At 38.3% G+C, this 22417-nt stretch overlaps 1 protein-coding gene across 15 annotated transcripts in view; it reads left to right on the top strand.

Moving 5' to 3' along the window:
* Positions 1 to 22417, top strand: part of LOC108669542 (centrosomal protein of 290 kDa) — a 124802-nt gene that overhangs the window by 86171 nt on the left and 16214 nt on the right. For 7 of the 15 annotated variants that reach the window (XM_047883307.1, XM_047883301.1, XM_047883297.1 and 4 more), the window contains 3 exons: positions 7111 to 7179; positions 10278 to 10334; positions 14768 to 15454. In XM_047883307.1, coding sequence (XP_047739263.1) covers positions 7111 to 7179; positions 10278 to 10334; positions 14768 to 15454 — 813 coding nt within the window. Of the gene's footprint in view, positions 1 to 1714; positions 3395 to 7110; positions 7180 to 10277; positions 10335 to 14767; positions 15455 to 17304; positions 17949 to 22417 lie in introns of those variants that run through there. The other 8 variants (XM_047883303.1, XM_047883302.1, XM_047883310.1 and 5 more) reach the window with 4 other exon arrangements.

Raw genomic sequence — 22417 nt, 5'->3', positions numbered from 1 at the left:
AATTTCTTAAAGGTGTAATGCGAATAGATTGATTTGCTTAACCTGACAGGTATTTTGGGAGGTTGTCTACTTTTCTATAGGAATATCACCAATTACATTTCTAGATTCTATAGCAGAAATTCACGAGTATTGATGCAAGTATAATTTTTTGGAGAATCACTCGTAAGACAGTAATTTGCATCCATTAAAAGGCACTCTAAAAAAATCTCATAGTATTGATTTTTTAACTCTGGAAGCGTATAGTTTGATCTTCGGTAAAGCGTAACAATGTTTATTTAAAAAGGAAATTTGAATTGTGAGAACCTGCATCGTTCCCTCTACGCTTGATCTTCATTCACCACGCCGTAAAGTGGCCTTTGATTCGCTCAAACTTATTCGAATTCAAGATATTATTAATGTTTATTTTTATTCGAATTCATGATATTATTATTATTTATTTTTAATCAAATTAAATATATTATAATTGTTTATTTTTAATTTTTTTTATTTATTTTATTGCATTGAAATTTGCAAGCATTTTATAGGCATTTTTCTTAAAGTTATCAATAATAATAAGTAGGTACTGAAATTCTATATCTTGTGCGTGTACGACTAGCTGCCGTAACGATGAGGGGTTTAAAACATCAGTTTATTTTCCGTCGCATAAATATTATGTGGACAAAAATTCTATTCACGGGTTTATTTTATTTAAAAAATATTGACACTTCAATTGGTGGAAATTTAATATTTCCATGATTTTATTCAATTGTTTAAGAAATTCTCACGAAACTCGGCTGATTCATGAAATTTTTATCATAATATGCTGAATTTTCTAAGCAGTTGCTCCACGTGTAGAATTTCGGGCGATTGGAGATTTTGGCAATTGAGTGATCTTTTAATATGTAAAAATGTTTTTAATTACAAAAAAATTGGATTAAAAGCGCTATTTCTAACAATTGAAGTTATTATCTGTTTAATAATCAATCAATTATCTTTCTTTTCGAGTTTGCGTTTTATTGAGTTATCTCTCATTTGGTGAAGTTTCCATTTTCTGATTTTATTGTCGTATAATAAATAAATGTGCATATGTGACACGTTGTTTATGAAACAGTTTTTTCTGCGTTATGAATGGATTTATCCTCACCGTGATGACCCTATGGTGTGTCTTTCTAATATCAAGTTTTGCACAGTCTCCTCCAGTTTTATTTTTTATATTTCTACCCAAATCATAAATTCTGATTATTTTCAATTCTAAGATTACTGTTACTCTGACGTTTAATTTGTTTGACATTGGATTAACTCAGTTCCCGTTCTTTTCTTAAAACTCTGTCGGTGAAACAAATTTCGTTTTTTTTACAATCGTTCCGGAATATCTAGAAATCGTATTATTTAAATTCTAAGCACTCATACACAAACAAATTTACAAATCCGTCAGTGAGTTCTGGTATATGTTTTGATCAGTCATTACGTCTCGGTTAATGTCATGAAAGTTGCGTTGAAATTAAATTTGGTACACTGGAAAAAATTGCACCCCGAAAGCAGCCATTGCTAGAACCCTATTTAGTTAGGCGGTCTTTGCAGCCACAAGTCCCGATGTTTTGTTCAGATCGTACTCGCTCCCTCCAGCACCCATGAAGATCGAACGACTGATTTGAGAGTCGGAAGGATTTTTCTCAGAATGATTGATGCATGGACTTGAGGGCGAGTATAACAACTGTTGATTTGTCTCTGGCAGTTGGGATTCACTCGGACCTTCCAGCGCAAGAGCAGACGGAAGAAGACCACGGGATTTATGTTGCTCTCGGTAAAAGAACGATTGCTTATATTGGTGAGGTGGAAGCTGAACCATCAGATGTTACAGTCTCACCACCGAAAGCTTGGAATTATTTTGGGCCATCTAAAACACGATCAAAAAAGAAGCCTAACCAAAAAGAAAAAGAGGGTCTGGGGGCCGTTTTCGCTGAGGAGTCGATAGATTTATCGACAAACTGCGCACCACAATCACGAGAACAGGATGATATTGCTTCTGAAAACATCGACAAGACATTGCTTGTGGGCTCAGATGACCCATCATCTAACCACCGGCCTACAACTCTCGAAATTACGAGCAGCACAACCGACTCTGTTGAGAACGAAATTTTGAACGAACTTGGCACGCGCCAAGAATTAGTCGACTCGGCCGACCGAAAGCCGGCCGTGAAAGTAGCGACAGTGGGAGGCATGAAGCCGGAACGTGGCATCGGAGAAGGGCTTGAAGGAGCCGTTGCGATTGTCCGATCTCAGGGCAACGACGGTTCTTCAGCAGCCATTCGACAAGACCGACCTCCGAGAGCCGCCCCGCGGACTGCCACGCTCGTCAAAGTGAAAGTTGAAAAGCGTCCAGTGGGATCACATGTCCGAATCGAAAGAAGCCAAGGCCAGCATGAACAAGGAAAGGAAGTGTCGTACAGTCATGTGACCTCTACGGAGCCCAAGAGTGCCGTCGCATCCGTTGAAGAAGAACTTGCTGGTCTCATGGCCGAGATGAGAGCGGCGACCCGCCAAATCAAACGGGAGGTGAAACAGATGCGCGAAAGCGATTCTCCCACTCCGGAAACTCCCACTCCCCTTAGGGAGTTCAGGGAATTTCTATGCAAAGAAGAAGAACAAGAACTCGCTAGATTGCCCACTATTGCCGAGCTCCATCGCGAAACTGAGGATGAACTTTCAAATGCTGTTTCTTCAGGTGAGCTGTTAAACTATGAAAGTGCTACCCACAACATCGCACTTCACTCGAATCGACCATGTTCCGACCTACATGAAAAACGAAGTAGCGTGGTAGACGATGTTTCTAGTCGTAGTAAGTTGCTTTGTAGATCTGGCGTATTGCAGGAGCCCCTTGATGCTAAAAATAAAGTACCCTTTGATGTATTTAGGACCACTGATGCTATGTCTTCAAAGCCGAAACACTTTATATCTAATTGTGGATCTACTTTAGAGAACTCAATCGACCCACGTAAAGGCTCTTCTCTTGCCAAACATCGATGGAGGCGCGTTTTGAAAGTCCCATGCGCAGTTACTCCCGTTTCACTCAACCGTTCAATTCCCATAGAACCTAAGAGTAACATCGTGACACACAGTACCGCTACTCAAACAATGGCGACTAATGAGTGTTCGTGTCGAAAGGTTGGAATTGAAACGTGGGATATAGTTTTCAGTCGCGTCGTAATTGGTCTGGAATCACTCATCTCGTTCGTCGAAAACTCGGTATCTTCTGGTCAGGATTTGAGGTCTTTTGTATTGCCCATTCTTGACAGGATCGAACTCCTCGAATGCATGCTTTCTCACTCGATGTTTTTCACATAGAAGCACTTTTCTGCAATTTCTATCTCACTGTTCATTATATTTTCACATTTACAGTATATTTTGTTCTTTTTACTAAATTATAAAATAATGCCGGGATTGCCTGTGGATGCTACGAGTCTTAGTGAAGATGTTGAAATTCAGGAAGTTAATGGTGACGAAAGTGAAAGTCTAACTGATGTTGAAGAACTTGTTCCGGCAAGTGAAGGAAAGACATCACTGCTTGTGATCGATAAAATTGAGGCTGGTCTCACTGATACAGAAACCATGAACGCATCGGAAGATGACGAAACGTCTGTTACAGTAGAAGATGGGGTTGATGCCTTAGAATTTGTTCCTGATCTCAAAAATGAGGTTGTTAACTTGACGGAAGGGTACAAAGCAAGTGACGTTTCTGTTACCTTGTCGGATGTCGCAGACAATGTAGAAGTGTATGGTCGTCATCAACGTAACGTCGCAGCTACCGAAAATAAGCTCATGTCTGCTGAAAACGTGCTTGTTGTGAATCAAGTACCTACAGATTCCGAGAACATTTCAGACTCTGACGACGAGAGATCTGTCGGTGACGAGGCTGATGACGAAACAGCAGTTCCTACAATCTATTTCGAACATGGAGATCAAATTTGTTCGTCGTCTGTCCAACATGTTAATATTCCAACAAGAAAATCGTGTTATCACTCTGCTAAGGGAAAGAGCGAAAATTTCAAACTGAATACACCCCGTGAAAATGACGAAGGAATCACAGAGGAAGAAGAACTTGCTAGTAAAGTGAACCGTTCATTGATACCTGGCAGGAGAGTGCCCTCCGTAAAGGCGCGACGTAAGAAAGCTAAGAAAAGTGTATCGTGCCAATCTACCAAAAAACCAAAGCTTTCACCTGGCGATATGAGTGACTACGAAACAGATACTGAGAGCCTTGGTAACGACAAAAGTGACGATGAAGGTTATGTCATCGGTGTAGTCTTTTCATACAAGACAGACACAGAAGATTGCGTTGCTTCAGGTGATGAGCTAGACTTGATGGCAGTCCCGACTCCAAAGGATGTGCCTTTCGAATTTCCTGAGCCTCACTGCGAGATCACGCGAGTGAATGAGCGTCCAGATACCGAACCTGGCGTCAAACAGGAAGACACTGATGAAGAAGGTTTCGAAATAGGGGAAAAGGAGGATGAGCTTCCGTTACCAAAGCTCGAGTATGTTAAATATATTGCGGAAGAAGACAAAACTGATGCTGAAGATACTGCTAGCGATGTTCCAACAGACAACGAAGATGATCTAGACTTTGGTGATGACGAAAAAAGGGACATTCTTGGCGAGTTGAGTACCTGGAGACGAGCTGAAGATAGCAACATACTAGAAAAGTTGGATTGTGGCTCCGGCACACAGAGCACCATCGGGAAATGGAAAAGTGCTGTCAGCAATGTAATGAAGACAAGTTCTACCATCAAGTCACTGAGGATGTGCTTACCCTCCAACCTTTCATTTGGTGAATCAGATGATTCTGACGGAGGCGATACTGCTGAAGAGAATTTAAATGAGGATGGCGATTCAATTCCTGTTGTAGCAATTGATGACGTAAAAGAAAAACCGGATGATGCGTCATCTATTACTAGCAATGAGAGCATGGAGGCTTCGGACGATGAAATATTAGGTAATGGTAACAGTACCTGTTCACAAATCCAAGTCGCAGATGGATCTGATCTAGCAGAACTTCGCTTCCTTGAATCCGAAAAAGGCTCTGTCAATATTCTGATTGTTCCCGAACGCCTAAATGACCCTAACGCCCCAGAGGTATTTGACAATGTGCCGGGGGTAATGTTTTTAGAAGATGATGATGACAACGCCACCGATGAAGAGATCATTAAACCAGCTGATGAAGGACTGACCATCAAAGTGCAGCCTGGAACTCCTCTTACTGACATGGAAGATTTTGACGACGAACGAGGCGACGTGTACCGCCCTGGAACACCCATCCCTCATGACATTGAATACTCAGTTTTGTGTAGCCCCAAACGAGAACGTATTCACATCAAAGAAGATAAGTATGGTGTTCCACAGGTGAAAATTGAAAAACTTGGCGATGAATTTTTGAATGTCACTCAGCCAGATGTAGAACGACCAAGCACCGCTACCGAAGACATCGAAATCACTTTGGATGAAGCACTGAGGATATTTGGCCTCCAGGAACCCGAAAAAGAAACTTACCAAGATTTGGGAACAGATGATTCAGAAATTACTTCAAAACTGAGACACAAAATCATGCGACATCTATCAGAACCTGTTGCTCCTCCAACCGAAGAAGGAACTACTGATGATGAATTAGTTATTCTTCAAAAAAGGCGCGGGAAGAAAAGTAAAAGGTCCTATAAACATCCAACAGGTGACCACGGCACTGACGAAGAACTACTCAGCGGAAAAGATTCAGACGAGGAAGCCGTTTCAAAATCAAAAAATCCCGTTATCAGCGTGGACGAGGATACAGATTCGGAAAACTTCGAGGTGTCTGCCATGGAAGACATCATTGAAGACGAATCCAAGTATCCAATGGAGACTCCTGAAATTATTCGGAGGGCAGCTGTGAAAAGAACCGAGATCTACCGGGAGGGTCCTAACCGTACAACCGGCAACGTCATCATCGAACCAGCTCAGGTTAGGAGTGTTCCGGTGGAGGTTTCTTCAACCTTAACCGATACGGAAGATTTGGAGGCTTCCGCCACTGAAGATTTCTTCGAAGCCACTTGCAGTGGAGGGAGCGTGACGCTCGAAGGCGAATCCACTAAGATCACCCATTCGGAAGAAGTTGCCTCTGTAGCAGAAGACGATCCTTCTATTAAAGGGAACCTTTTGTACTCGAATATTCACTCCAACACAGATGTCGAATCGCTCGATGGAGTTGAGGAGCCCAGGTTTGATTTGGTTTTGTTTATTTTCACGGAATCGCCGTATAGTTCAACCGCGTATTGTAGTCGGCTTTCCTTTGTTTATAATTTTCTGTAAATTATTTTACAGTTTTAAAATGGTTTAGATTTTTTGGGTCTCAAGTATTTGATTACTTTGAACCTCTAATTTTATTTGACCAGTAGCTCCGTTAAAAACTAATTTGATTTGCGGAATGAACAGAATTAGTTCCGCTAAAAACTAACTAATTCCTTGAACTAACATCCTACGCTTCAGCTGACTCTCCCGTAAAGTCATCATGAAGATTAACAAAAAATTAAGAGTACGGTAGCTGGGAAGTTTGTGTTAAGAGAAATAGAAAGAAATGCTGCGCTGCCACATTTACTTACAGCTCTCTGCGGTTCTCGAAACATGATTATTGTTATATTATTTACATTGGACTTAGACCAAATTTCCATTCATTAAGATTTTTTTTGTTTTCTAACTGAATGATTGAAAATAAAAAATTACAATATTATTCAGGTTGCCTCCATTTGTCAGCTCTGAAATTAATAGTACTGAAATTCCTAACTGTAGCAATTGATGATGCCCAACTGTGCGACTAAAATATATTAATGTTCCGTTGTTGTCACTCACATCTTTATACGCAATTTTTTTATTGATTTTCCTCTTTTGTGAATCCCGAATTCTCCGTAATTTTGATTCCCCTAATATTTAATTAGTTGATGTTCACTATTTATTCTTCCCTCCCATTTGCTAAAAACGGCCATCCTTCATTTCTCTTGCTTGTAATATTTTTTTGTTTGATTCGATATTTCTTCTGTGTTTCCTCTCAATTTCACCGTTTGACGTTTGATTTTTCACCTTCCCCTTTCTCTTCTACCCCTTCAGATTTGATCTTCTTTCCTAAGTTTGGCGGCACTAAGTCTTACTTCTATCGAGGCTTTCTTACTTCTGCAGGTGGGAAGTAGTAACCTGCTTGTCCTACTCCAGTTGCAGGTTCTTCGTCGATCCATTTCAAAATCGTTCGTTTTTGAGTAGGAATTGAAAAACACGATTGGAACCTACACACTGCCAGGCTTATTAGAAGCCATCAGAAAGAACGCAACTCCTGTAATATTTTATGAATATTTTGTACGATCAACCTTGAATTAAAACAATTTTTCGGATTATTAGTGAAATTCTAACACCATTTTGTCTGTTTATATTAAATGATCACTGATTGAACAGTGAAACTCGACTAATACAGGGAAAGTGAACATTTCAACTAATTTTTTTTAACAAAGAATTAAACTAACGCCTTTAACTCAAATTTTAAAATCGTGAACAACATCAAGTTTGTTCCGAAAACGACAAACCGCAACATATTTCAGCGGCAACTATTCATAATAATAATATCCTCAGAATACAGATGTTGATCATAGTTCACTCTGTAATGTTCTCAAATCAGCGTTTTGGCAATAAGACAGTCCTGGCAGTGTTTAATTTCCCTATCCGGGCGCTATAGTGAAAGAGTTTTCTATTTACGTTTGGTTACGCAGTGACGATAATATAGTTAGCCATTGTAGTTTTGGGGGCAACTTGAATAAAAATGAACGCATTGCGAGTTTAACAACAAAAACCGATCCAAGAAATGTTCTCGTACATTCATTCGTACCTGGAAAATCTTATATGTAGTGATTTTAATTTTTTCACAATTAGTTTCATTTAGCAATCCAACCTTCTAGTAATGAATTTTGTTTTATAATAAAATGATTAGTTTAGAAGCAGTGCATAAAAAGAGTGGAAGTGCATAAGAAACAAGTTCGGATATATTCATTTAATAATTTGCAGCGCAAATTAAAATTTGTCATCCCTATTTTTAATCTTACTCTGTTTCAAACCCATTTATTTTGCATTGTTTTCTTCATCGCTGAACGGATTCACTATCGTAAAATTCCGTCCTTAACTATTTTCGTTGTGTTGAAAATGGATAATCCATCAAATTTCTTTAACAATCCATGATATTATTATTGCATAAAAATTTGAAATTTTAAGATTATAAAGTTTTAATTATTTAACTCCTTTTAAAGTCATTGATTTATGATATGAGTTTGAGTTTTTCTCATTTATATATCAAATTATTCAATTAGTTACTGATTGAATAATTAATTATTATCACGCAAATTATCCCTCATTATTCATACGCATTTGGCGCTAATCTTTTCTGTTGTGGTAAAAACTTGTTTCCAGTTTTGCTCTTCTCATTTTTTTTAACAGCTCTCGAACTTTAACCGTTTGCTTAGATTTGCAATGAACGGAGTTCGTATCTGTAGAATGTTTGTAACAACTGTGAATATATAAATATAATTGAATCGTTGAAATATAATTATTCCGCTAAGAAAGCAATTAATTTAATTAATTTAATTTTTTAATTTATTAAAGGTTCCAAAATTTACCTTGTTTTGTGAATCATTTTAACAACTTTGTTGGAACAAATTTTCAAGAGTATTTTCATAGTGAAGCCATTGAAGAAAAATTCATGGTGTAATTGAACGCAAATTGAAGATGGGCACAAATCAAGCGGTTTTCAATCTAAATTATCGACACTCTAATGTTTATCGAATACTGAAAATTTCTTACCTTAATTTCAACTTTCAGTTCACTATTTCGATTTTTATAATTTGTGAAACTTATCCTGTCTAAAATCGAGGGCGGTTATCCGGCGTGTTACATGCGTGAAAGCCAACCAAGAGCGTATTTTTTAATCGAATGGTAACTACCTGAAATTAATGGTATGCTCGTCCAAATTCATGCAGTTGACTGTATAATTGGAAACTTATTTTCTCGACAATTGGCCATAGACTAAAAATATTTGTGATACGCTGCATGCGTCAGTTCAATCGAACGCAGTAGCTGTGCGCCTTCTGATATAATATATAATTTATTATATACATATATATATATATACAATCTAACAAAATATAATATATAATAATGATTCAAATATGATGAAGCATAGTCATCAGTCAAGTACTCCCACATAGTAAATCTGGATTATATAGTTTCGATTTAACTTTGATCTCTTGCCGTGTACAACCACGATGAAATGACTGTAGAAGCGAGCGAATGCACGATATTCTAAAATTAACAAGAAATTTTGCTGGATATTTGCGCATTATGATTTGAATTTGTATTTAAATTAAATTCAGGTTTAATGATTTCAAATGATATTGCGACAAGGATTTTTAATTTAATTTGCGTCTGTAACTACTAACTAGAGGCATTGCCGGTTGCACGTCTCTATTTATACACGGAGCTGCCTTCAGTTTGTAGGAACCCACTATACATCTAACATTGAATCAAGGTTGAAATAAATGTTTTCTGGTTTAATTAACGTCGATTCCGCGTTGTTTCAACGTTCTTGGCCTTGTAGGAAAAGAACACGGATTTGTAATTTAACAAGTGGACATTTCGAATACCAAACGAAGGCGACTCATGCGCAATATGCCCGAAATTGTTGCGCGTAACCGCGCGTTTAAAATGCCCTCAATTTTTGACTGGGAAGCACTGTTTCTTTGAACCGCGTAGCGCAGTCACTCTGCGTTCGAATTATTATACCATCATTTTTGATGGTATTATTAAATATTACTATTATTAATATTAAATATTATTAATATTATTATTAAATATAAATCATTTTTGCCATTTAATCGCACGTTATTTATTCTGATGAAAGTTGCGGCTCCATGAACACTTACATCTTCTTATCGATACGCAGATAAACGTAAAAATGAATAGTCGTGCGAAATACGGCAATCCTTTCAATAGGTACTTTCTCACCGTATAATTATTTATTCATTGAGGAAAAACTGGACAATAATCACTCCATTCACGCGTATGGTGTTCAATGCAATGCTCGTTTGTTGTGTATTCTAATATTACACGTAGTGCGTATTATTATCAGATTTATTGTAAATTTTATTGTTTGCTTTTGGCTATAGTATAGAGCATGATTGTTTTAATTAATTAATGTGCTGGATAATAATTTTTTCCCTTTTTCCCCCCTTTTTCCCTAGAAACTGACCGTGCCGAGCACACCTCGCGCGACCATGAGAAGGCTACAGAAAGCGCAGGTAAAACATTAGGTTCTTCAGTGTAGTTTATGGTTACCCATATATACGCATTTATGTTCATGGTTTGCAATGTTCAAGCAATTTTTCCCCTAAGACATAAGGTGCATAAACTTACCTTGGAAAGTTCCACAATTATTACAGAATTCGTGCATTTTTTGCGACTAATAACCCTGCCTGGTCTACTTAATGGTTCAACTTGGGTTTTGAGGTTCAGTCATTGGTCCATAGTCAAAGTTTCATCATCATCAGCATCAATAAAAACAGTAACTTGGCAAGTTACAAACAATAACTTGGCAAGTTACAAACAATAACTTGGCAAGTTACAAACAATAATTTGGCAAGTTACAAACTATAATTTGGCAAGTTACAAACAATAACTTGAAAAGTTACAAACCATAATTTGGCAAGTTACAAACAATAACTTGACAAGCTACAAACAATAACTTGGCAAGTTAAAAAAAATAACTTGTCAAGTTACAAACAATAACTTGGCAAGTTACAAACAAATCTTGTACTATCAATGGACTTCAAATTTATATTTTCACACGTCGCATCTCAATATCTGCAGTTGGTTATGACGGTTGGTTATTCTCTTATCAATGTAGTTAGGTTAAAGTCTGTCGGAATCAAAAATTGTTCAACCGACTTTGCGTTGGAAGAAAAAACCGATGGGAAGAAAAAATTTTTCAATAATGAACGAACTGTTTCTACTACTTTGTGAATTTTTCATTCTTAACTAATTATGCTTTTAAATCAATGTTTCTCACATCAATGTTTGTGCAATCATCTTATAAGATGGTGATTATTACAAGAAAAAATCATTTACTTTTTTGATGTGAAATCTTCATTTCTACCAAACGTTGAACGGTTCATTTTTATATAATTTAACCGCAAGTTGTATTGATGTTCTCTTCGTCAACTTTGATGTTGATTCTTTAACTTTGATGCAGAATTGTTTAAAACAAACATCAGCTTCTGGATCTTGCTTAGTTTTAGGATTTATTCGACGTGTTTCATAACAAGCTGATTTTCCATGCTACGAAAACGCAATCGATTAAAAAACGTCAAATTAAAATCAGTCAAAAAACAATGTAGTTCAAAACAAGCCGACGGTCGGAAAATGATATAGGCAATTCATTTCCCATACGGTCCCTAATTTTTATAGTATATTTTTGATTATTATTCACCATCAAGGATTTCTAGATAATTGATTTGAGGTAAAAATTTGTTCTTCTTATGTTAATATACATATATTCTATTAAATTAGTCCTTTTCCATTTCTTATCTATGTTCTATTTACCATTGTGTTTTTTTAAACGTTGTAATTTTTTTAAGTGTTGTTCCTTCCCAATTCTCTTGCCCTTCTTAGTTACTTAATTAATTGATTATCCCGCATATTTACTTTTATTTCAATTGTTTTTAAATTTCGAGCGCTAAGCACACACAGCTCTCTCTGCACGCCAACTCAGGTCACTTGCACATTACTTACTTAGCACTAATTCTTGCTAGGAATTTACTTAATATTTTAAATTGATGCATCAAATTCAATACAGATGTCGTAGTACTATACTAAAATGCGCAACGAATTCTAAAGACGCGTGCTTTTTCCCGTACAGATCAAAAATATTTGATTTTTGAAGATAAACGTGAAAATATTCTGACTGATTGCCCTCGGTAATTTAAATACTATCAATGTATCAGAACGGTGAAGAATGTTTCTGAATAATATGAATAATTCATTTGATAAAAATGAACAAGAAATTGTTAGCTGTCTAAATTGTTTTTTTTTTTACTTTTAATTATTTAGAAATTTTGGGGGGAATACCGGCATTTCAAAAGAACTTTGTGAGATTTTTCGATGCTCGTTGAAAAATAACCTCGAGTCAAACAAATTTCTGTTGATCTAAAAAATAATGTTTCCTTACTTTTGAGCATGAATTGTGCTAATTGTACCCAGTCCGGTTCAGAAAATTCAAATTAGGCGTAGTTACTCTCATGTTTTCAGGCCTTTTGAGAGAGAGAGCGCGTTTGCTTTACCCATTTAAGCACTCGTGTATATACACACTATCATCAAAAATACCTTATCTGCACCCATCAATAATTTTTTGCCCAAAAACGAAGCTTCTGGGGTCTTGAAAATCTTCTTGCATGGAAAATCACTGAAAGAAAACAATGGTTGAATGTAATAAAATGAAATTAATCAGTATCTGTTTCGGTCAAGACGCCGTTTTAGTGCCAAGTTCCAAGTAATTTTTAGCTCATTTTCTTTCATTGTGAATAAATTCTTGAAGATTCTCATTAAAAGAATTAGCTTGACTGGAATCATGAAGGAAAAATTTGTCAGTTGTATGCTTACGCGACTCGTTGAGTAAGTCTAATCAACCCACAGTTTCCTTTCAGTGATAGTCTTCTCTTATCACATGCACCAGCTGTTATGGCGTTGTGCGTTATCGTTTATAATTTATTCCCCACCGTTGTGCACAATCATCATAGTACTCGCTAAATAATGTTATTAATAAGATTAGTTCATTAATCAGATCTGATTAGTTCATAGATCAGATCAGTTCTTTAATCAGATACACATCTATTCAGAAAGTTCATTTCTATTCACATCTCCTGCTGTGGATACACTAGAAAAATATTCTGTATCATACAAGTTTATTGTCGTTATACAGATAATCATTCGTCGTGATTCTGACACTTATTCGTCGTGATGCAAATCTAGGGATATTCGTCGCAGACTAGAGATTTAAAAGTTTGTTAATCAAGCGAGGAATTGATGTAATTTTTGAAAAGGAAGGATTCTTTGCCGTAAAAAGCTTCAGATTCATCATAAAAAATTCATTTCGTCATCGTTCAAGTCTTCTGTATTCGTATGCATATCATATGCATCTTGTATGGCATTTCATAGCACTTGAACTGGCAAAATCATACATAAGCGTTACTTTAATTATTATTCGTTACAATTTTAATTTTTTCTCCAGATGATTTTGTATTTTTAACGATAAGTTTACGTCTTTCGGTGTTATTTTTCCCCTTTTTCTTGTACCCTATGCATTTTACTTCCACTGTTCCAATGTTGAGGATGGAAACCAGATGCTTGAGTGTACCGAATTTCTGATGTAAGCCTCTGGTTTGTACAGAGATTTGTACACCACACTTGCAAATATTGATGAAAATCAGTGTTGAATTTATTCGTGATCCTATATATGAACGTATTGATGAATGAATACGAACTGCTTGCAATGACGCTCGCTCGACTTCTCCTTTTCACAAATGTGGATGATGGAAAAATAGTATACGTTGTTATTCATCCATCTTTGATGAAAGAAAAATTGTCATTGAAAAACAAATTCCGAAATACCCTTTAGCTTTATTTTTTGACCGCCTAGTTTCAGCACTTCCGTTTTGAAGTATTCGAACTTTCGTCTTGAATTTCCCGTAACCTTCTTTTTTTTAGAATCCTGCTATACCTTAAAAACATTTTATCCACTGTCAACTGAACTAACTAGTCTCCAATATACGAATAGATTCAGTGCCCACTTCGAATATAAAGACTTAGATGTCTGTGATGATGAATATTCATTCACAAAATCATAATAAGGAACCCCTGAGCAATTACATCTCTGAGATACAAATATGATCAAAATTATGTTTCCTTATATCTATATTCTGCTCATTGAATTATTTTCCAATTCTTCCGTTTTTGTATTTCAAAAAATTAGCGCGATTATTTAATTGTAATTCGTAAGTTTTCATTTCAAATTTCATATCTGCGGCTGTACTAAAATTCATGTGTTGAAGCTCTTTCTCCTTTCGTGTTTAAAATTCAGAATTAAATTTAGTTCACTATTCGTTGCCCTTCAAATTTTTTAACTATTTGTTTGCAAATATTTTCCATTCGTTTTGATTTATTGTATTGAATCGACAGGGTAAACTTCTATTTCGTGAAACAATTAGATTCAACTTTTATAATCGTGTTTTGTTCTGTAAAGGAAATTGACGCATCTAGTGCATTGGTCATGTTCTTACCATTGCTAAATTAACACTAGTTCGAAAGGAACCATAGGTAATAGATGTTTGGTAGCGTGTATCTGTTGTAGATTAGCTTTATTATTCTCGCTAGATCGACTCTAGTCAGATTAGTACCCGGAGTGCACTCTTTCGTCGTAGCTGTGACTGAACGCATGTTTTTTTTTTTACTAATAGCGTTCGAAAATTCTTAGGACTTTTGTTTCTTGGAATATAATTATCTCTGAACTAACTTGCTTGACGACCTACGCCTCTTCTTTTTTTTTTTTTTTGTTCTTGCTGTAACATGCCCACAAAAAGGGCTTTCAGCCCTTCCCTTCTGACCGACCGAGATGATGACTCAAGTCGGCTCTACATGTTATGCTGTGGAGACATATTCTGACTTGATATTTTTTTCTCAGCTGCTAGAATACTTGACTTAGAGGCGGCGCGAAGCGCTGAACTGGATAGTACGCATGGCATTGGAAATGGAAAGAAAATTACATCAGTTAAAGATAGCTCAGTCTACTTGAAGGGAACCACACCACAAGCAGAGACGACTCCCATACCCCTCATCACACCTCTCGACGAAAGCTTAGATGAAGTTTTAACTTCCGACCGAGTTCCTCCTACTTCTAAACTAAAGCCCAAAGCCGTCACTGAAGGAGTGGCATCTTTGCCCTTGACACATAGCGAGACGAACCGCCCTGAAGAACAAGATGAACGCTTAATCATGAGAGATTCTCCCAGATGGGAAGAAGAAGAAATAAAAATTGGCAGAGATCGTGAAGACAACCGTGTTATCAAAGCTGAGGTCAAGTTGCTCGTCCACACCACTGAGTCCGGGAAAGAAACTATAGAAATTCGCAGTATTGAAGAGTTTGTTGAAGTACCAGAGAAATATCCCGGTGGCTTCGGTGAAATTATTTCGTCTACTTCTTCGGGCACCGGAGTTTTAGATCGGAGTGAGGAAAGGGTGTTCACTTTGCACAGAATGTCTCCGTGTCGCTCCCCGAGTCCTAGATTCGTTCGCCCTTCAGGCATTGAAGAAGGATCATATATATCTGAAGCCACTCCTGACGAGTTTAATCTGATGTCTCAAATTAGAGGTAAGCCTCTTTTGGCTTGCGTATCCTTTTTGCGTCGTGGCGTCCGCTAACACTGCTTTCCTTACGATGTCTCATTAGTATTAACTATTTTTTCGTTGGTGTTCGTCTCTTACTAACAAGTAGCAGGAGTGTTGTAGGAAACTGTTTATTTTTAACTAATTCCACTTAACTTACTTTCCAGTTTAAAATCGATACAAAGCTGAAGCTTCATAACATTCTTGCCCTTCGTCCATTTCAGACGATGGCCATGGCTTTGACCCAATGACTCAAAGTCAGAGAGTCAGCAAAGATTCTGTTGACACCGTTTTTTCTGAAACAGACCGCGCAAAATCATCATTGATTACGTCGGAAGAATTTTCTAGCACCTCACAACCCAATGTATTCCCTCCTTGTACCTCTCGTCCTGTCTCGGTTTCAAAATCTATTTCAGCCTCAGCTACCAGTGTCATAACTAGTGCCAAGAATTCTATCATAAAATCTGTACGTATTGATACTTCAGAAATTTCCGTTGACAAACACGAATCCTTCGAATGCTCTTCTGCCTATACTGTCCCGCCGAAGCCTATAGCTGTAACTTCCATTTCTTTCGCTGAAACCTCGTCAAGGAACTCTGCTCGATTTTGTTCGAACGAAGGCCCGTCGGAACTGTTATCTCCCGGTGATGAATCCAGTGTAGATCAAGCGGAAATCGATTGTACGAGCACAGACGCATCCGTGGACAACAACCGTTTCGAAGCTGATGTTCTGGACACCCGAACGGAAGACGAAGCCCCTGACATTGATGATGACATATTCCCACTTTCAGGTATTCATTGTCCATATTTTAGTGAGAGGCTGTTGTCAGTTGAAGCTACAGAAGATACGGACATCACAACACCCATGGAGATGCGAGAATGTCAAACCGAACGAGATGCACATGCTTCTCAACTAGAATCTGAAGATGGAAGAATGGGTTCGAAAGGGCGAAGTGAGGATAACAGCCAGAACGATACCAACGAAAAAGAAATATCTGACTTCCAGGAACTTCCTGCGTCTCACCTTGAGGGAGATTTCCGAGAAACTCCTGGATCTGAAACAAAAGACTCTGAAGTATTTGTCGACGAAATCGTTGTAGCCAATGCTTCTGCTCTTACCAATGACGCTGAAGAATCAATTGATGGAAAAACGTTCAATAATTTTCCACCAAAGCTACATCTTGCTAACGATTTTAGTAGCGTTTGGCCGAGTGAGGAGACGCGCAAAGCTAGGCGGACAGAATCAACCGTTGTTGAAACTGGCTCAACAGGTGACTGCAGTCCTTCTGACTCTAAATCACGAGAGAGGAGTTTCTCAGACTTGGTAGACTCGGATGAAATGAATAGAGACAGCTTAGAAGAAGAGTTTGACAAACTGGTAGCTGAAGCTGATTCTCCTAATTCGGTTACTTCCATACAAAATGATCATAGTGATGACTATCCTCCGACCACCTTCTGCAAATCATCCAACCTCATACCTTCTTCCTCGCTTCAGCCCACTATCCTCGAAGCAGGTACGAATACGATCTATTTAGAAATTGAAAAAAAATTGTTCTTCCTATCTATCATCAGTAAATTATTCTCCGATTATTTATAAGCATGTTGGTAGGGTGGGTTCTAGCGAGAGATAGTTTAAACGAATTCAAAAGTCTAATAATTCGACTTCGATACTCTACTCCATCATTCACACGAAATGGAAAAATCGAGACGTTCCAGAAGCAACGGTTTCCGTATCGATTCTCAATCACGGTTCCATTTGGCGTTCGATCACATCATCCCATGCATTATTTTCCTGATAGTATTTTTTTATTTACCTCCGGTTTGTTGGCACTGAAGAATGTCCCTCAGCGAGCGTAACCTTGCGTAAGTCCTGCGTGTCAAGGCGTATAAGAGGAGTTCGACCAGTAACCTTCCCTCATTGCCTCATTGATGTCGAAAAACGATGTTTAAGCCCTGAAGCCGATCTTTACTACGAAGAACAGGAAAAAGCTATCAGAGACATGGCACAGTATGGAATTGACTTACTCGATGGCGATCCGATTGGTGGCGAAGAATCTGAAGATCGTCTCGTGGCGGTTGACGTTATCGTTGACTCTAAAATCGACTCATTCGCTGCCGCGGATGTAGAATCACATGAGTACTCTTCAGATGTTGACGATCTGCGCCCAAATAATCGACGAAAACTTGTGAGAAGCTCATCAAGCTACGAAAACATTTACGATGAGATGAATCTTGAGGCTGCTGCATCTGAAAATCATCCAACAATATCCACACTAGAGAAAACTTTGGGAGACGTCTCAACTAAGACTTTTTTACGGGCTGAATTGTGTTCTAGTTTTGAAAATATATACATGGAAACGAAAGAAAAAACGTATGTCTTACCCTCGTCGATAGAAAAATCTGAGCAGTAATCACTTATTTTCTCTAAACTATTGGACCAAGAATGTGTATGAAGCCATCTTTCTACCATTAACTTGAAGGTATTTTAAATGTGCGTTCTTGTAACATACTAACGAAAATAACACAAAAATTTTCAATCTTTAACAAAAATGGTTTTCTAATTATTTTTTTTAGAAAATACCTGATTTGCAAGTGTGGTGTTCAATCGAGTTCCTTAATTTTGCGAGAAACTATATTTAGTTGCCGTTGACTGTATTCATTTAGTTGTGACGTTTCTTTCAGCGGTAGACCATCGTTCATGACTTAGTTTTTTTGAATAGTTCCCTTGTTTCATGTTGAAATCTTCTCTTTGAATTTTTTTTTCTTGTAGTTGAATTCTCGAAAGCTCCTGCCTTTCTTCGAAAACGTACTTATTCGACAGTGAAGATGATGGAAAAGGGCTTTGACAATTTGCGGTCAAGTTAATTTCTTTGTGCCTAAAGCGCTTCAAAGTACTCAAGATTCACTTGTTTCATCACTTGTTTATGTCAATAGGACTGAATTTGATTAACAAATTCAATAATCTGTTTTGACAACGCAAATTTCTGCACATCTTTTTTTCTGAGGTAGGAACTTGATGTCTACCTCGAAGTGCCCTCGCAGCTGGGCCTAGATCTGTTGTATGTAATTTTTTCTGATTTATTTGGAGTGAGCAGACAGATATGACTCAAAAGGAATATTACATGAACGCACGGTATGAAAAATTCATTGGTCATGTAATCCGCAGATTTAGTTTACATGATATTTGAAATTCTAAAGTTCGAATGGGGCTAATTGCTATATCCCTGTTCCAGCTTTTGTCATTTACCATATTGATTGGAGAGATTCTTTGAATCATTGAAACTCGAAATCTACAAATGCATGGAAAATCAAGCTCATTTTAATTTGACTAATATTTCAAAATTGTGTACTAACATTGTTTTTTTAACGTTTGTGTAGTTTTTGCTGAATTTCGCCTGCAAATCAACCGTTGTCCCGAACTATTTCTTACTGGCCAGTTCCAAATTTGCTTCTCCCTCTTCCACAGTGGATACAAAAGCTTCGACTATTTCGGAGGAAGCTCCTGGCCGAATTATTCGGCGACATGAAAGAACTTTTTCTCAGACAACCAACATTTATACTAAGACAACAGAAAGTACAGAAGAGAAGGAGGAAATAGTATCTGAAGTCGAAAGTAGCTCAGTAGCAGAAGATGTAAAGCCCTACTCAGAAAGAAAACAATTCTGGGAGACTGTATCTTCCCAAGGAAGTGACTCAAAAAGAAGTTCCATAGCCAAAAGTGAAACTGAAAGTGACTCGGAATTGGTAGGCCGAAGCTCACGACCGACCTCGGGGTATGAAAATATTGCGTTTGTTGGTACAGAGCAAATCGACGTGACCACTACCGAAGAGGAAGGTATCAGCCCGTATGAAGTTCAGAGGAATGAGAAATCGTCAGATCTTCCTTCCCCAGAAGACATATCACTGAAGGATGTAAAAACAAAACGAGAGCTTTTCGAAAGCGAAATCAAGAAGCAGTCGGTGGAAAGTGACGATTCTGCTGGAAAACGCCCGTTGAAACAAAGTGGTAGCGAAGACTCAACCGATGAAAAATATATTCTGCCTCTCCGTAAAGAAAATATACCCCAAATTACTACGACTTCAAGCACTGACCAAAGCGAAACATCAGAGCCTAAAAAACTAGCTGTGGTTAACAAATTGGTTAGTTTGCAGAGCACTAGTTCGGAAGTATCGGACTCCCTAACCGGCAGCCTGGACCGATCTTCGGACATGTATTCCAGTCTGGACAAGACAAGTTCAACTGTCGATAGTGCGTCATCTGAGATGAGAAGCTCAGTCGTTACTTCTTCGTCATTGGAGGCTGAGTCCAGTGACAGTGTGACAACAAGAACCGACGATTCCAGCGGCGACGACACGCAACAGTTGCTAGCTGAAAAGAAGTTGACGGAAGAGCGTCGAACTGTGGGTGATGTTGAGGAAGTGGTTATCAGAGAGACTACTACAACGCGTTCCGGAGGGCAAGAACAAAGAATTGTCAAAGAAACGAAAACTCAAGAAACCCAGCTAGCTGACGGATCAAAAGTCATATCCACATCCATCACAACTTTCACCACACAGCTGGACGAGGCCAAGAAGGTTCCCTCGGATTTTGGAGCAAAGCTGACTCGTGCTGAAAGCCAAGAGCGACAAATCTCTATTCTAGAGCAACGCGTCAAGTCTGATATTTTTCAAGAAGAAATTTCATCCCCTGCTGACGAATTGAGTCCAGAACGTAAAATTATCAGCCCAAAAAGTTCCCTTCCCTTAGATTCTCAACAAAGCTTCCCCCCATTGTCGAGTCCAATTCATGTTCCAGAGGAAAGTGTTCAAGAAATAGTTTGGGAAGTCTCGCAGGAGCGTTCTGAGGTACCGGACTCTGAGACGGTCGATTACATCCCTGACCAATACCTCTCTGAAGGAATTGTGAGTGGAACAGGAGATGGGCTTTGTTCAATAATTACCACCACTGAAATTCGCTTATCAGAGGAAGAAGCTCGCAAAATTGCCTTTGAAATCGTCGAAGAAGTAAAAGCTGAAGCTTTCAAGAGATCACCTACTGTAGGAAGCAGTAATGTGGAGTTACTCTCTAAACATTCGTCTGCAGTACTCTCAGATAGTACGGAGTCTTCTTTTTCTGAAGACACTGCTCAAAAAATCGACAAATTCATCCAAGAGCAGCTTGGGGAGCGACCAAGCGAAGAACAAAAAGCACTGATCGAATCTATTGCTTCCCGAAAAGCTGAACTGCTTCAGAAAAAATTGAGTAAATTACAACATTCTTTGGAAATTACTGATGAAGATCTACGATCAAGTGCTGCAGAACTTTCTCCCGTAGAACATCAAATGGAACGGCTGAAGCAAATGACTGAAGACGACGACACCATGCGCTCAATCAAAGAGCCCTCGGAAGCTGACGAAAGTGAAGGTTCCATGATCATACACGATAGTCTGGATGATTCTTTCACAAACGAGTATGATCAAGCCAACCAAATGATCAGCAAAAGCTTAGATGCGATACAAGCTGTAAGTATCAAGGGAGAGCGAACGATTCCGACCATATCCGAAGAACTCAGCGAGTCTGAGACATCACTTTCTCTGGATCAAGAAGGCAAAACTCCTAGCAAGACACTCATCGGAAGTGTTAAAGATGTAGTCTTGAAAACTGTCGGTGAATTCGATTCAGCAGTTGATTTGAAACAAGAGAAAACTGTAGCTTTTTTTGAAGACAATATCATTGGAAAGTCATCTGATACTGTTCAAGTCGATGCTACTCCTCTCAGAGAAATCGAGATGATTTCATATGACGATAACATCGAAATCGTTCCCATCGGAATACATGGCGCCATCGATATACATTCTCTGCGACCTGATTCAGAAGTACACGATGATACGCTGAAGCCAAAGAAAAAAGAAATTATTCCAGTTCAGGGAGGGATTGATATGCATTCTGTCGCAAAGTTTGTTAGTCCATTACAGCGAACTATTACCGAAAAACCAGAATCATCTGCCGAAATAGTTGAAACCGAAACCGCTGCAAAGGAAAAAGATGGACTCGATGGGCAGGAACTTGTCAAATCAGAGGAAGATGTTGAAAATTTAACTACTGATGTGGAATCTGCTCTAACAACAAGCATTACTCAGCTTGGGAAAGAAATAGAATCAGACATCGTTGTAAACCTTGATTTTGCCTTGAAACAAACGCCTGAACTTGAACAGAAGTTTCCTCAAGAGGATGAAGGAAAAGAATTTGACGCTACTGAAACACCACTCCAAATAACGCCGCGACCGGCAACGGCTATCGCGGATATCGAAATTCCTGTTCTTGGGATTCACGGAGCGATTGATATCGATGTGTCTTCTACGGAATGCAAGAAAGATGGAAAACTGACATCAATCACAAAAGGATTGAAGCAGTCAGCCGGGATGTTCAAAAAAGAATTATTCGGTCATAAAAAGAGCATTGATGAAACGAGCAAGAGCGTCAAAGGTTCAAAAGCAACGAAGGCCGATGGATCTTCAGGAGAAATCAAAGAATTCTGCGATAAACCCTCCGAAAAGATTTCTTTAGATACCCCAAGTGTTCCGGAATCGTCATCAACTAAAGCTCAGTCAACCAAAATAAGACTGAATGAATCAGAAGTGTCAGAGAAGAAGATAACAGGTGAAGTGTTAGCCACCGAAGAACCGGAATCCACGCAAGATATAACCAACGTGATTTTGGAGGGCAGTTCAAGCAGTGCCAAGTCAACGCCGGTCAAAATCCGACATCAGTTGGATAAATACCCTGAAGAAGTGAAATATACTACTATTGGAATTCACGGCTCTCTAGATGAAGGTGATTCTGAGAGTGAAAGTAAAAGTGAGAGTAAGTTGTCTTCTTTCAAGAAAGGACTGAAGCATTCTGCTGGAGCCCTCAAGAGAGAATTGTTCAGTTTTAAAAGAAGTTCGAAAGATTCGAGCAAGAGTCTTG

This window comes from Hyalella azteca, unplaced genomic scaffold (assembly GCF_000764305.2).
Source record: "Hyalella azteca isolate HAZT.00-mixed unplaced genomic scaffold, Hazt_2.0.2 contig12555, whole genome shotgun sequence".
Lineage (NCBI taxonomy): Eukaryota > Metazoa > Arthropoda > Malacostraca > Amphipoda > Hyalellidae > Hyalella > Hyalella azteca.
The sequence above is the reverse complement of the archived record's forward strand: the minus strand, read 5'-3'. Positions and strand labels throughout refer to the sequence as shown.